The sequence below is a fragment of the Lates calcarifer genome, linkage group LG13 (genome assembly GCF_001640805.2).
Source record: "Lates calcarifer isolate ASB-BC8 linkage group LG13, TLL_Latcal_v3, whole genome shotgun sequence".
Taxonomy (NCBI): domain Eukaryota; kingdom Metazoa; phylum Chordata; class Actinopteri; family Centropomidae; genus Lates; species Lates calcarifer.
The window spans coordinates 8,105,107-8,121,789 of record NC_066845.1 but is presented as its reverse complement, the minus strand read 5'-3'; the positions used below and the strand labels follow the sequence as shown (position 1 = coordinate 8,121,789).

Below are 16,683 nucleotides of genomic sequence, written 5' to 3'. Positions count from 1 at the left end.
TATAAAGTGAGCAGAGGTTGTAGCTTTCATGGGCCCCTTTTGTAAAGCATGAAAAACTTATGTAAGGGCTGAACACAGTAGCTTACTGTCAGACCAGAGACTATGAAAACCTAACTAGCCTATTTTATACAAATATTGTGCAAGATTGTGTGTGGAACCTGAGAGCATTTGTTATTGTTTTTTGTATTAGTACGCCTACATATAGAGCCTTAAGATTCTTCAGTCACTTTTCTCAGCAGACCAAAACAACTGTTGTTTTTACTGCTACAGGTGCAATAACAGTAGGCCTATTTCATGCTGTTAACACTGCTATCTCCAGATACAAGATATTTAACCCATTGCCCAATTCATTTTGTATTGCAACTACTTGTCACTTTATTTGAAACAATTTTTGTTTCTGTGCAGTCATGCTGTATTTTGTGTTAAACAGGTGCTAATAATGATTATAGTACTGTAGTTTAAGCCATGATAGCAGAGTGGCTCTTTTAGTCAGGCTTATCAGTTCACTGCTTTGGTCCAGACTGAAAAATATCAAGAAATATTGAATGAGATGCAATGTGACATTCATTGTCCTAAGGGGATGAACCCTACTGACTTTGGTGATTCCATTCCATTGACTTTACCTTTAGCAGCAAAAGCAGGTTGGCATTTCTGGTTCGAAATAATATCCCAACTAGACTGCAGATAAATATGCCATAATAAACTCATGGGTCTTAGATAATGACTGGGGGTTCCCTGACTGTTTCCCTAGTATCAACAGCAGGGTTTTCAGTAAAACAGCTTGATATTTTCTGGTTGAATTGGTACAGAATTTGGTGCACACATTCATACTTGCTTTACGAAGAACTGCTATAACTAGCGTTCCCCTGACTTCTCCTCTAGTTCCACCTGCAGGTCGACATTTTTGGTTAAGTGCAAATATCTCAACAACTATCTGATAGATATGACATTTTATACAGAATTCATGTTCCCCAGAGGATAGTGCATGCTGACTTTAAATCCCTTTCATATGGTGCCACCAGCAGGTAAAGGTACATATCCAGTGTCATATCTGAACATGTAGGCAAGGCTACCAGATGGCACAAAATTTGGTACAGAAAATTTCACATTATCTAATAAAGTGGGTTAATAACCAAATCCTTGCAAAACTGCAGACATCCCCATAATCCTCAGCTGTTTCTATTTAGTAATTAGCAAATATTAGCTTTAGCATGCTAAAACTACCCTAAAATGGTGAACTCTGTTAAACATCTGCATGCTGGCATGTTCGAGCATTTAGTTCAAATCACACAATAAAGTGAATGAAGTTGCAGTTGCAGACTGGTTGCAGATTTAACTGCATGCAAATCCAGTGCTGACTCACCCGAGCCCGATAACAGCAACAGTGCGATAAGTTGGATTAATGCTTTAAATTAAATTTACGTGGAGCACATGAAGGCAGCAATAGTTCCCATGGAGATTCCACCCAATCCTCTCTCTCTCTCTCTCTCTCTCTCTCTCTCTCTCTCTCTCTCTCTCTCTCTCTCTCTCTCTCTCCACCCCCTGTGTCGGTCCGCCTGCATGCACACTGCAGCAGTGAATTGGCTGCTGATTCACCACGGAGCTGCCTCTCCCAGCAGCGTCACTCTATTTAAATTCACTCCGCCGTCCGCGCTGTCGGCATCTTCTCCTCGCGTCCGAGAAGAAGTTGTTTATAGGCCGAACAAAAAAGAAAACGCCGGTGAAGGCGTTTTAACTCATCCACATTAACAAGAGGCTAGATTTTCCCCCTCACCATGACTGCAGAGATGCGGCGTAGCAGCACAGTTGCGGTAAGTGGGTAAAGAGAGAATTTACCCGAGTTGGGAAGATGATTTTAAAAACGTTTCGTAGACTCGTCATTGTTTAACAGGCTGTAGTGTCTCTGCTGCTCGTGTTAAGAGACCAGACACTGTAAAAAGTTAACCACAATTAGCAGAGCTATAAAGTGCTGCTAATTCGAGTCTTTGTTATTTTATGACACAGTTGGCTTTGAACAGGCTTGGGAACATCGCTGTTGGTCCCTTTCTGTTTAAACTTCCTCTGTGCTTCTGGCTATTGTCTTTTAACACGCGCGGAGGCGTTTTTTTTTTCCCTAAATTTATGTTTGTTCAAGCAGACAGAGGTTAGACTTTAGTGGGTCGTCTTTATCACACCACCTGAAATAAATGAACTAATCAGTTGTTAAACACGGGAGGACTGTTTCGTTTTGGAGCTCGTAGTAACGTTTACTAATCGTCTTTCAGATGTTAAAACGTGAGCAGTTGGAATCGTGTATTCTACTGTTTCTCTATATTTAGCCGGGCTTAATCCTGTCTTATGTAATGTATCAGAAACATGGTTAAAGACCCCGTGGTTGGTTGTTATTGTTGTGACTGTATCAGTGGTTTTTCAAAATGAAGTTGTAGATATGCTCAGGTAGGAAGGAGAATTAATCTTCCCTTCATATTAACCTGAATCTATGCCACTTAAAAGGCCAGTTTTTCCTTCTCAGTGACACAGCAAAATGCTGTTTTCACAGCTTGAAGTGCAGACAATAGGCCTATTATAGCCCCATCTAAAATGTCCTAATAATAGGTTGTTTCTCAGACAATCAAAGAAAGCTGTATCCTCGCCTCCAAACACTGAAGTTGTCATTTCCGTCTTTGTGTTCACCTTCTATTCTTGTGTTTTTAAGTCATCTTCATCCTACGTTAAGGGATGATGGTGGTGTCTCATGCAAACATGTGTCTATATTGGCAGTTTTCAGCAATCATGTCTCCATCACCAGGTCCCGATCAAGAACATCGAGAGGGAGCTGATATGCCCCATCTGCAAGGAGCTCTTCACCCACCCACTGATCCTGCCCTGCCAGCACAGCGTCTGCCACAAGTGTGTCCGGGAGCTGTTGATGCAGAACCATGAGGACTCCTTTGATGCAGGCTCAGAGTGTTCCCTGCCGGGCAGTCCCAGGTCCAGGGTTCCCTCTCCCTCCATGGAGAGGCTAGATAGGCTTGTGAGATCAGGTGGGTCTCGGGGTAAGGAACCAAAAATATTTATTTTCTCTGTAGGTTGTAGAAATATGTTCTTTACAGGGAGAAGTTCATTGTGTACAGATAAGCGCAGGGAACTGGGTGCCACATTTCTCCAAGGTTGAAAGCATTTCACAACAGCTCGTTGAGGCATTAGTAGGAACTGTGCTCATGCTGTTGTGGGGCAGGCAGATCAGCCCGATTATCTGAGTTGTTATGTGAGCTGATGGATGCTAATGATCAGGCAATTGCTGATAAGAAATGCTTGTATCAAATGCATCTTTGGCCATTTGCAATAGCTTCCAAAGAAGGCAATACTAGTTTTGTGTCAGTGATGCCAACTTCCTGTTTCATTGTCTTTCCCCAATTCCCTCAACTTCAGTTTTTAGTTCTGCTGTCATTTCAGTCGCTGCATTCAACAGGTTTCAGTGGCTGGATCCTGGATTTAGCTCTGTAGAAAAGGACAAGAGATATTTTTCATATAAGGAAATATGTAGTTACAAATAGAAGTGCATATTTGATTCACTCACAAATAAAATGGGTTGTGCCACTGTGAGGGGGATTTCGTGAACCAGTAAGCAAATCTCAAGCCAATGCAAATGAAATGTTGGCAGTGAATAGGCTTATGGAAACTCTGAGCAAGACAAAAAAGCATTATTGTGTGATATCTGGGTTTTAGTGTGGCACAGACACCGCCCCTCCTCCCTCTCTTGTCCTAAATAAACTAGAGCAAACATAAAAATGATTAGATAATTTTACCTCTCAGCCATGATATTGTCAGTTGTAACTTATTCTTTTAATCCTGTTTGCTTTTACAGGCTTCATTAAAGAGATGGCAGAGGAACTTGACAAGCTGTAGTTTTGTCTACCAAGAAAAAAAGAAATGTTGACAAGCTCTCTCAAGCCTTAATTATCTTTACTGTCTGCCTCTAATGGCCCAGGGGCATCAAACATCCCCTTCAATCATGCACAGGCTCATGTTTTCATTTGAAAATGGTTTAGGAAGAGAGAGAGAATAGTAGCTATCATTTTCACTGCACCTTTTATCAGATATACAGGCATATGTGCGTGTTATGTATACACGAGCCAACAAAGAACATCTGTAAGCTCCTGTAAGGCATTTTAAACTCTTAAAACCAAGCTGAGCTGGAGGGAGCGAAAGCTGTGGTTTGGGGGGATACAGGCAGCTAAATTAACTTGTCACATCATTTTTAAGTTCTCTGCTCGACATAAGGCACTGCTGCAGCCAAGCTTGACTAGGTCAATGTCTGAGCCTTGAAAACAGCATGGTGGGACACAAGGCTGCCTTTCTAAGAGCTCTGGGCTACAGGCCATCTCTGTAAAGATGTCGTCTCATTTGTACCCCTGTCCACTCTTCTTGACGAGACCATAGCTGTGTCTGACTTCCATACCACATACTAATTCTAAGCAGGTTTTGAGTATGTACTGGAGAGGTGGCAACATTTCGTATAGTCAAAACAGTCAGTATACAGACTAAAACCATTGACCTTTTTTTGCACCCTTCATGGAATTTGTTGGCAGTGCTATCCACAGGTGCATATATCTAATTTAATAGTGTTATAAGAATTATAAGACCATATTTTACCAGTTTGTACTAAGGGTGAAAATGGTTGACTATGGCAATTAGAGTGTAGTTCTGTTGATACTGTTTAAAATTAGTATGTAGAATGGGATTGGAACACAACTCAAGACATGGCTGAGTGGACATACTGATTGTTGCTGATGTTTTACTTGTGCATTAAGACTAAGTGCAGTTTTAGGTTTTGGGCTTTTCTGTAGCTGTGTCTCAAGTCCATTTTGATCAAAACTGTCTGCTTGCAGCTAGAAAAAAGTAGTATTATGTAATTTTATTGTTAGCATAAAACAGTTATCTTGTATAGATACTGAAGAAACTGTATGAACAGAAATTAGTTTATAGTTCATACACCATTGTGTAGTATGGATTTTGGACACGGCAAGTGATTTGCTGCTGTCAGGTATCAATTTAACCTAAGATGCCAAGTAATCTCAGAGCAACACTGAGAATCTAGACCTGAAGACCAGAGCTCTAAAGATCCCCAAAGTACTCTGGGAGCTATTCAGCCCTGATTCAGAACCACTGAGACTGGGCTCTCAAATACAGTCTCCCTCATTCAGACTCGCCCCTCCTTCAACCTGAATGAGTTCATTCTTCACTGGTAGCACCGCATCTGTTGACGCAGGAAATAATCAAATCCTGGTTTTGAGTAAACAAATCTCACACCGTTGTGTGAACAAGGACAACTCTTGTGTCAGTGCTATGTCTATATTCCCATTGTGACTTAATGTAAATTGATGCATTGTGTTTTATCATTTTAAAGTTAATTTAATGTACAGCTTGATTTAGTAGTGTTTCTCATTAAGAAACTTTAAGATCAATCTGTTAACATGAACTATTAACGGATCATGTACAACTGGAATTCCCCTGGGGATTATTCAGTAAGGTTGTTCCTGTGTTAAGTGCATTTAATCAGATTACAAAACACAAATAATCAGTGTGCTTAAGAATATTTAAGAAACCTTCAAGGACATTATGAACATTACCTCCAAAACAGACTGGCAGAGTAATTCTGCAGACCTCCTCCAGCACTGGGAGATCAGATCATGGGTAGTCATGGTGATGCAACCTGCCTGTAAGGAATGAATGAGGGATTAGATGAAGAGAGAGAAAGAAAAGACTTAAGGCTATATTTATCAGCGTGCAGCTTGGACAAGCCTTGCTGTGCTTGGGCAGTGGAAGGCGGTTACTAAAACTTCCATCAGTTTCTCAACTCCATCTTATTTTATGTTACTGAGGCTCAAACAGAGCATGATGCATTTATGTTCAGTTAACTCTTGACAAGTGCACTTTTTAGTTGGTGTAAGTGCTCATAAAGGAATAGTTTGACAAGTTGGGAATTATGCTCATTCTTTCTCTTGCCAATGGTTGGAGAAGATTGATACCACTCTCACGTTTGTATGCTATATGTTGAGACAGCTAGTTCATGTTACAGTTTCCTGTTTTTCTGTTTAGTTTCTAGTTTAAAATTTACCACCTAAAGTCTGTACTACTTTTTGAAACAGTGGGTCTGTAAATTCAGACAGAGGCAGACAAAGTGGGCTTCTCATTTCTGACTTTTGTAAGCTGAAATGACAACTGCCACTGGTAGATTTTTATCAGCTGATGCTGATAAAAAGTGGTTTTCTTATCTGTCTTTCAGCAAGAAAGTGAATAAGAATATTTCCCAAAATGCCAAACTACTCCTTTAATGCAAACTGTTCCAAAACAGTTCTAGTCCTGAAAAGCTGTGAAATACTGTTAAAGTTGCTAAGTTGTATGGCTTTGTGTTCAAATGAAGTGCACAAATCAAGAGTTAATTGTACTTTAACAACTGTTCACATCCTGTATGTGTATTTTAATCGCTCTGTTTTTGTATTTCAGTCTGAACTGCATTACCACATTTTTTTTTAACCACAAGTTTTATTTTAATTTTAAGTTGGCTTTGTTTCTCCAAATGTCATGATGTTAAAAAAAATAACTAGTTTCACACTTCACATTATGTATTGTTTCATTTATCTTGTTGGTCTCACCTCACTTCTCTGTTCATTGCTTGCAGCCACAGTGCGAAGGTCGTTTGGAAGTCGAGGTAGACGCGGGCTCCGTGTTTTGAGTAGCTGTAGTGAGTACAGTGTTACTAGAACCCCTGTGAAACCCTAGTTTGGTTCTACCTTTTCTCTACTTAGCCCACTTTAGCCCTGTCAACACGAGCATACAACCTCACACCACTCCTTAGGTATATTTTTCAAGAGAGTCACTCTAGCTGCTGCTTTTAAAGTTGAAAGCTTGATACTAATTCTTCAGTAAACACATAATGCTGGGGTAGTAATGGGCAAAATTTAAAGGCATGTGATCCCTAAAAACGTCCACTGAGCATAAAACTGAAAATCTGATGTTAACATAAAAAAGAAGTCCAGATTCACAAATCATGTAGAGACTTGTTAGAAGAGGCAAAATGCCTCAGGTAATTCTCGTCTGCCATTTTCTCTAAATTCACTATTTGATTTTGTAAGTAGGCAAGGCAAAAGTGAGTGAAGAGCGAAAACCTTAAAGTGATGATGAGTCAGCATACGAGGAGGCCGACAATATGAGGAGTAAAGTAGGAGAGACGGGAATTGAAGGGAGGTATGTCCTTGACAGGGAGGTTGGCAAGTGACAAAAAGGGATTGTGGGGAGCCAAGACTAAAATTAGTGAGAAGGGGTGAGGATGTTTCCTAGGAGTTGAAGTTGGACAGGAATGCATGTGCCCTGACGCCCTGGTGTGTGTGTGTTTCTCTGTACACTAGCTAAGCATGGAGGCAAGGTAAAGCTGCTTTATTGCAATGGAGAACTGTAGGTCTCTGTTAAACACACAGATATACACGCACATACTGAGGGTAAACCTTCAATATGTTTGGGCTTGCTAAAATTCTTAACTGGCTTTTTTCTGACTGATATCCATTTGCCTTTAGGGTACTATTTATGCCTCACTTGACAATTATTACTGTTTGAGAAACAGTTTGTACGAACACAGACCTGTTTCAGCTTACCTCTAATCATTTTGCGAGTGATGAATTGCAAAGTGTCAGATTGCCATCCAAGTAAAACAACACTGAATACTATTTTCTTTTGGTCTGATTAGGCCAACTATTGCAGCTATTTGACATGCTCAGTGGATGTTTTTAATAAAAATGTCATTATCTTCTGTGTTTAAAGCACAGAGGAAAAATCCATCTCATAAGAAACAGCCTCTCTATATGAATCCCCTCAAAGAATAGGAGCTGCCCAGAAATGAAATCAAGCAGCAGCAAACAATGAAATAAGATGTGGTGTCATCAATAACAATACAATATAAAAAAAAGTGAATTCAGTGAATGGATTAACATTAGATTTAGATTTTATGTTTGCATAAGAAATGAGGAAACATTTCCCAGATTTCCCAGAAGTATTACAAATTACAGTCATACATATTCCCCTCGGGTAGCCACTGATCAAACAAAAAGTCGGCACAAATGTTTGAATGGTAAAATAACATTCAACAAGTCTAAACAAACAACAACAAACAAAAAAAAAGATTTTATATTCTCATCAGATATAAAAAATGATATTATAGAAATGATAAATTGTCCCTCACCTATAGTATAGTACGTTATCATCTCTGTCGTGACTGACTGAAACATAAAAATGCTTCAGTTCAAGCATCAAACCGTGTCTGAAGATTTGTGCAGGGGGAGAAAAGCCAAGCCCTTTTAGCACAACGGGAGCGTAGCAGCTCTGCAATGACTCGTCAGTTTCTGCCTCCGACTCTGCCTCCCTCTGCAGATCCACAGATCAGTACACAAACACACATACACACTTCTTTGCTGCAGGCGTCTTCTTTCTGCTCGCTGTTCGCTCACACCTGCTCTCCTGACCAGAGCCTGAGTCACTGTGCAATTTCCCAACATCACACGCACATTAATAAAGTCTCATGTATATACATGCACTCGCTGTCTTTGCAGGGTTAGAAACTGGCCTTCTTCATCATTCACTGGTTTATATATGAAGGCCTCTCCTATCATCCAGTGACTTCACTTGTCTTAACAAGACCATGTCACCTTTATCACCATCATCAACCTAAGTTTCTCATCATAATATCACACTACATGGTTAAATTCGCCTTTGTCATATGATTTCAGGTAGGTAAGGTGATCGATGAGTGGCAAACAAAGCTCTGTCATTCAGTTTATTGTCAGATCACAGACAGATTTTGCCTCTAGGTAGTAAACTGTCCCTGCACTGTCACAGTCTTCAGTTCCGCTCACGTCACTCGGTCACACGGCATGCACATGGCTACTCATATCACGTAGTTTATATGTTTGCTGTTCTGCCGCTGCTTTTCCCTCAGCTGCCCCTTTCTTTGCAAAGTGCCGTTTTTGAAATAGTGTTCCCGTATTTTGCTTACCTGAGGAGTGTTTGATTTAATTTTCAGGTCCTCGGAAACGGAGTGGAAATACTGGCTTGCAAACTGAGATAAATCCAGCACTCCTCGCTTCCCCTGTCCCCCAAAAACGTGAAGCAATATTTTTATTTCTGCGTGTATTGACTTCAGTTTGCTGGCTTCCAGTGTGTGATAACAGTGTTTTACAGACCCTGCTTGCGTCTGTGATGTGACCTTGTGTATCAGTTCCTTTGTCTCCACTTCATGTTACCATGTTGTTGCCTTGTTACGATGCTGCTGCATCAGTAACAAGCACAATATTGTGAGAAACTCTTGAAAGCAGTTTTGCTTTAAGAGGAGTTTTGTTTTTGTGAAAATAAGTGTTGATGCATTGAACTGGACATGTGATAATAAAGTTCAATTGCTAGATTTTTTTTTTTCTACTTGACAGTATAATTCAGTTACATTGCTTGATTTAAAATGCTGGTTGTCATTTTTATTTTCTCAATCATTCATTTTAGGGAAATATAATTATTTCCTTTTGTCCAGATCATTGTGAGCACTCTTCACTCCTGTGGTAAACATTGAATGACTTGCAGTGTGAAAATGAATTTCTCATAAAGACAATGTATTCCTTATAAGCTCCAAGGGTGCTATCCTGCCCATGACTCTCCTGTATCTCATCACTCCTCAATCTGCCCCAGTGTTCTTGGATTGTCTCTCTTCCTGGACTTTTTTCCCTGTAAGACAACTACTTGAAATATTGCCTGTATTGGTGTTTTGCTCCATACATCCATGACTCTATTGAGTAGTGGTCATTGTGGAAATAAAGCACCAAGGGAGACATGCTGAGGCCCTATTTGTGAAGGCTACGGGTTATCAAAGGCATTTTTGCCTTAAGATCATTCTTGGCAAGTCAGCGCCGATGATGTAATGCTGCTTTTGTGAAACTCAGCCCAGAATCTGTTGAACACAAACGGGGCCACACATTTTTCATAGCCCCTATTTGATTGTCTTGGAAACTATTCCTTCAGCATTATTTGAAGTCAAAGAACGTGGTTGTTCACATGTCAAAATAGAGCCTCAGACAAGATTGGCAGCTGGGTGACCCAAGGCTATGAACCTACATTACACATGATCTTTTCTCACTTGTCCTCCTTCGCTCTCCTCCAGGCTCCATCTCGTCCCCGGGGTGGCGCAGAGGGTCTGTGACTCCCCGGGTCACCACCATCCCATGCCCAGGCTGCCAGCATGACATCGACCTCGGCGAGCGTGGCATCAGTATGCTGTTCCGCAACTTCACCCTGGAGAGCATTGTCGAGCGCTACCGCCAGGCTGCCCGCGCCGCTGTGGCGATCATGTGTAACATCTGCAAGCCTCCACAGCTGCAGGAGGCTACGAAGAGCTGTATGGACTGCAAGGCTAGCTACTGTAACGAGTGCTTCAAGCTGCACCACCCCTGGGGCACACCCAAAGCTCAGCATGAATATGTTGGTCCCACAACGAACTTTAGGCCCAAGGCAAGTGTCATCATTGGTCATCTTTTTCTGTATTTATCTGTCATTTCCTGAAGACTCAAGGATTCCCAAACAAATTCTGTTCATTCAGCTGGACTATGAACACTCTCAGGTGATAAGTTGTCACATGAGTCAAAGACAAACATTAGCACATATATATTTATCTTTAAAAGACTGAGTTGATTGGAAATGTTTGACAAGGAATCAGAAGTTGAAGGTGAATACAAGCAGCTGGAAATCTGCTCACTGACTGATTTTGTTGATCATTAATTGCTGGCCAGGAATTTTCTCTCATTCATAAAAGTTGATTCTTTGGTCAACTTAATAGCTTAAATCCTACAATAGAAATATGTTCCCTCTTTAACATAATGTAATCAGAACAGATGATTATGACTATACCTTATTTTGTATGTTTCTCATATCTTCTCTGGCTGTTTAATTGAGTGGCTGTCCAACAATATGATTCATTGGTCTTAGAATACTTAAAGAATTTGAAGTCTTGTTGGAAACTTGAGTTCCCGGCTTTTTCAGTATATTGCATTTGGTGATCGAACAGCCAAGTGTCATCTCAGATCAACTTCTGATGAGGATCTTGGCAGGAAAAAAGTGCTGATTTAAATTCTATTTTAAGACTTTTCAGGAAATGGCTCACAGAGAGCTGTCTGACTGACTGATGCTTTTAAAGTATCAGTCATCTTCCTGTTTCATTTCAGCTAGTTTTTGATCACTGAAGTGTGAAAACAGTATGCTGTAATATTCATTGTTGTATTTACTGCAGTTATGTGTGTTTACGCATTTGTTGGTCTAATTTCAAACTCATTGTTCTTCTGTTAAATATCACAGGTGCTCATGTGTCCAGAGCATGAGATGGAGAAGGTGAACATGTACTGTGAGGTCTGCAGACGACCTGTGTGTCACCTTTGCAAGCTGGGAGGATCCCACGCCAACCACAAAGTCACTTCTATGAGCAGTGCCTACAAAATCCTCAAGGTGCCACAATCAGACACTGTTACACTTTGAGAACAGATAGTTTGGCAAATTTGGTGTGTGTGTTGGGGCTGTCACTTGAATACAGTGGAATTTGTTTTGTTGTTATTTTGGATGACGAATACAATACTGGCTTATGATAACAAGGATTAAACTGAGCTTGAATACAATGCCACTGTTAAATAAGGCCTGAAACTACCATGACTAAGCAAAGTAGCCATGGAACTTTATTTTTCACATTTTTACACTAAATCTGCCAATAACCGCTATTTTGTGATTTTTGTTATTTACAAGGGTTTGTTCTTATATGACGTTAACCCTTTTATTAAAAAAAAAAAAAAAAGAATATTGTTACTTTATTTAAGGATCCCCTCAAGGCAGACTGATCCTCAGAAGTTCAGTCTAGTGTCTACACTATGTACAGGCCTTTTGATGAGCAATATCTCCCCATTCAGTGGGATTAGTGTTGGGTCATAGCTAAACTATTTAACAAGACCAGGTTTTTTGTTGTGCTGTACCACCCGCAGACTGGTCCCTGAATATCTCATCTCCTGCTGTAATATTAATGCCTGACCTGAACTAGACTGTAGATATCTATCTCTCTTTGTTGGAAACCCAGGCTGGCTAACTGGGTTAAAACTGAATTGGCCTCGTCTGTGGTCATCAGATTCATCAGTAGAATTCATTTTGAGTGTTTGGTTTAGATTATGTGTGGAGAAAAATGAATGTCAGGAGATTGTGTTTAACAATAACATCATCAAGTTACACAAAAGAACAACAAACTTTTGACAGAATAGGTTTTAAGTGAAACATATTGAATAGTAATTTAATCTTGTTGGCATGAGTGCTTCAGCTTAGTGGACTTGATGCTGGGTGGTTCAGCAAGTCGAGGCAGAATCTGTGTGAAATTCAGTCTGCTGGTCTGTGTTGACACAAACACTATGGTGCTTAATATTTAATGAGACCATTTGTTCCCACGGTTTTGTGTGCATTGTATCTTCAAATTGTCGGAAAGACATATCCGATGTCCCGAACATTCCTGGCAATCTTTGTGATTCAGGAAGTAGCTTGGTTTCAGTTGCTTTGATGAACAGTAATGGGCTGTCATATCACTGTGATACTGTGGTGAATGTTGTTCTGACGTGCTGCACCTGCACCACTGAAACAGGCTCTCACACTGCATCATACAGGGTCATACAGGGTTTTACAGGACACTCTGCACATGTCTAGAACTTTATGTCCATCAGGGAATGCTGCAGGTTGCAGCTGCAGTCGTGAATATTGTCAAGATGAGAGGAAAGTGCTCTGACTCATATTAGAGCTGAGGCTTGGGGACGAGTAAAATCCAACTCTATTTCTTACAATAGCACATATTGTAATGAAGTTTTGTATGTATGCAGTGTTATGGGCAGATGTCTTTTCAGCCACATTTATATAAGTTATCTCAGTGCTGTGTCGACGTGTATGTGCCTCAGATCTTATGAATCCCACTGTAAATGCTGCTGATCTTTTCTCTCAACAGGAGAAGCTGGCTAAGAGTATCCATTACCTCATCAGCAAAGAGGACCAGGTCAGGACTCAGATTACTGAGCTTGAGCTGCTCATCAGTCAGACTGAGGTGAGAGAGCTGACTCATGCTGCTGCAACTCCAACGTCCTATTGTTTACCCCACTCCTAAGATGTTGCAGTATGCACTGCACACTTTGTATCTTATTTTCAAAAACGTTTTCTTCATTTATAATCCTTTCACTCTTTTTTCCTTTAAAAAATCAAAAAAGAGGGATGAAATTGTGTTTTTAGCATTCACATTCACACTCCTTGCATTTAACCCAGTATTATTAATCAAAAGGCAAAAGGACTTGAAGTTTCTTGCAGCCATTTTCTAAATGATCTATTAGATATTTTCTATTAATGTATCTGTTTATTTTCTAATTTTAGACCTGCCCTTACAGATTTTTAACTTCCCCCTCTCATCATTCTTCTCAAAGAGAATTCTCAACAGTTGTGTTAACATCTCTTCCTTTCTAACCTGTGGGGAAAAAAATAAATCACAACTGTTATAGTTATACCCCTTTTAAATGTTGTTATTGAAACTAGAATGAATATGTGTGTTAATTCCTGTGGGTCTTTACTTACTGAATACAGATATTTATATAGCTTTATCAAAACCAGTCTATTAAGTTGAAGAACAATTACACATTTCTTTGTGTACAAAGAAGGAAGGTCACTGAGCAAACAGTATGCAAACCACACAAACAAGGGAACACAGGATTTGCTTACCAGTTTCCCTCACGTAGGTCTGAGTTCCAGCCTCTGAGCTTGTTCCCCTTTCACTTTCATGCTGCCCCTAAATGCATGGTGTTCAAATGTGGTTGCGCTTTTGGTGTTTGTAAAAGCACAGTATGTATGACTAATGGAGACAGTTGTTGTGTTAGGGATGCTCTTTTGTTTTTGACACATTATTTCTACATTCTTTCTACATACTGTGCTGTTTTACAGAGCCAAAATTCCCCAACTAGATATTTGGTTTGTTATGCTTTTAAATTGTTATTCCATTTGTTATGTATGCTGCATCCTATATATTCATTTAGGTGGAGATATGTGAAAAGAAAATTTGATTTGATTTGCACAAATTAATGACAAAATTCTTCCCCTCCTTTTTAAAGGAAAATGGCCAGCTAGCAGAGCGTCGGGCCAACGAGCACTTTGAGCGTCTGTTTGAGACTCTGCAGGAGAGGAAATCAGAGATGCTGAGGTCCATTGAACAGTCTCGTAACCGACGCCTGGACCAACTCAAGGGCCAGGTATGAAATACCATGACTGAATTTTAGTTCTATTGAGTATCCTCTGCACAGATGCATACTTCTTTATTATATTATTAGCTGATGATAGTTGGAGAGTACTTTCTTATGTCTATATGAAAAAAGGGTGAAAAACAAACCTCCTTTCCAAGATGCTGTTAGGATGACTGTAATTACAAAATGCAGTGGCTTTTTATTAATATTTTCCAGGTGGAGGAGTACCAGGGCATGCTGGAGAACAGTGGTCTAGTAGGCTACGCTCAGGAGGTGCTGAAAGAGACAGACCAGTCCTGCTTTGTACAGACTGCAAAGCAGCTGCATATCAGGTACAGTTGGGTGATGCTGACTTCATCATTTATACACTGATTATTAATGTAATGATATTACAAGGAAACAACAACATTTAAGCAGTATCACAATATTAAAAGCAAAATCCTAGAGAATAACTAGTCTCACATCACAGTATTGATTTTTAATCAACAGTGCCTACCATAAGCAAAAAGAGCTAAAGGATCAATGAATACATTTTCATATAACTTACACTTAGTAACTTACTATATTTATGCCAAAACAACATTTAAGACAGTTTAAAATAACATTTAAAATCTCAAGTAGTTGTCAGTTGTGATGTGAATCTCTGAGTTAAAAAGAACAGAATAGGATTTGATCATTTAGAGTGGAATAATGGACAACAATAACAGTACACTTAAACCCCTCTCGCTGGTGGTGTTGTTCTCCTCCTAATAACCGGATGCTGGGCCAAGCCAAGACAGTAATGGTTATTCATAGCCTTTAACCTCTAAAATCCTGATTGTAAACTGTCAAATTAATAATTAAGTAGCTTAGTAATGATTACCTGATATAAATTCTTTACAGATTACAGAAGCTAAATATGATTATTTAACAAGCTCCACAGTTACAGACTGATGTCTGTTGTGACTCATTTTATGTTGCCCACAGACACAATTAGCAATGCCTTCCTGTTTCTCAGTTGACCTTAGAAGTGGGATTTGGTCAGTTTTATTTTGGTGTTGAGAGCATCAATCTGATTATGTGTTTGGGTGACTGGAGTGTGTCAGGAGCACACAAAGCCACGTGCACAGAGTTTACCAAACTCAAGGGCAATAAAGGAGAGACTTGTGCGGCAGTGTCCAGTCAGTGCTGCATACTGGAGTGTCTTCTGCTCTAAGCTTACTAATTGATCTCCATTAGCAGCTTTGGATAAGCGAACCTTTTCACTCTCAAGAGTATGATACTCTGGTCTGTTCAGTTTCCTCTGTCGACAAAGATTTGGTTTTTAATCCCCCTTTTCACTTATGAGAGACAAATAAATAAATACACATACAGCAGACTGATTGAAATTATTTTGGGACGTACCCACTATAATTACAAGGGAAAGTCTGCCTGTGGTGAATAGGGTCCTGTTTTGTGTCATTGGTACTGTATTTGGTGAGCTTACAGAAGTAAGTTCAAGCTAATCAAAATCAGCCTCCAGTGATAAGGATTTCATCATGTTATGTCTGCCTTGTATGTTTTCAGGATCCAGAAGGCCACAGAGTCTCTGAGGACCTTCCACCCTGCAGCTGATCCCTGCTTTGATGAGTTTGTGCTGGACACGTCTAGAGAAGAAACTTTGCTCAAAGAGATGTGCTTTGGTGGTGGTATGTCCAATTACATTTCAGATGCTCACCTTTATTCTCATGCTCCATGCTTTCATTTTCCCAGAAATTTGATTGCATCATATTTTTACCAAAAGCAAGTTTCAGAACTTGAATGTGGATTGAGAAATTTTGATCCATCAAATGTTAACATGGTACTCAAGCATTCTTCCAGTGACGTGTTTCCACAGATCATGTCTTTCTGAAAAACAGGCTACTGGAAAAAATTAACATCAGCTCATGTCAGGAAAATATAGTGATGTCATATGCTTCTATTCATCTCTGAAGATGAAGACCGTCTTTGTTCACATGTCCTCTAGACCATGGCAAAACATGGCTGCCTAGCCATTTCAAGAGTTAGTTTAACAAATTAGTTTGTTCTTTAAAACGTGACAGGGCTATAATAAGCAGTTTATCATCCCTAGTCCATCACATGCACAGCCTTGTGAACACTGCTGTGCTAAAAGGTCAGAGGTCATCTGTGGGTAGCTAAATTGGATAAACAGGTAGAACACTGGATATAGTCAAAGTGGATTTTACTGCTCTGTGAAGCTTTGTTCTGCTCTGCTAATTTACAAAAGCTTGTTGTGTAAAGAACTGCTCAGGTAGAAGTTTCCCAGGGATGACAGGATACATGTACTTATTTGATTACATTGGCATACTGCCTTTTTAAAAAAAAAATAAAATAAAATAAAATAAAATGAAATAAATTAGAT

General features: G+C 39.8%; 1 protein-coding gene across 4 annotated transcripts in view; it reads left to right on the top strand.

Moving 5' to 3' along the window:
• The window catches only part of trim36 (tripartite motif containing 36), a 31,144-nt gene that overhangs the window by 2,586 nt on the left and 11,875 nt on the right, over positions 1-16,683 (top strand). The window contains exons 2-10 of one of the 4 annotated variants that reach the window (XM_018669465.2): positions 2,789-3,023; positions 6,665-6,736; positions 9,056-9,136; positions 10,178-10,524; positions 11,365-11,511; positions 13,031-13,126; positions 14,175-14,312; positions 14,520-14,635; positions 15,849-15,970. In XM_018669465.2, coding sequence (XP_018524981.1) covers positions 2,789-3,023; positions 6,665-6,736; positions 9,056-9,136; positions 10,178-10,524; positions 11,365-11,511; positions 13,031-13,126; positions 14,175-14,312; positions 14,520-14,635; positions 15,849-15,970 — 1,354 coding nt within the window. Of the gene's footprint in view, positions 1-1,541; positions 1,812-2,788; positions 3,036-6,664; positions 6,737-9,055; positions 9,137-10,177; positions 10,525-11,364; positions 11,512-13,030; positions 13,127-14,174; positions 14,313-14,519; positions 14,636-15,848; positions 15,971-16,683 lie in introns of those variants that run through there. The other 3 variants (XM_018669464.2, XM_018669462.2, XM_018669463.2) reach the window with 3 other exon arrangements.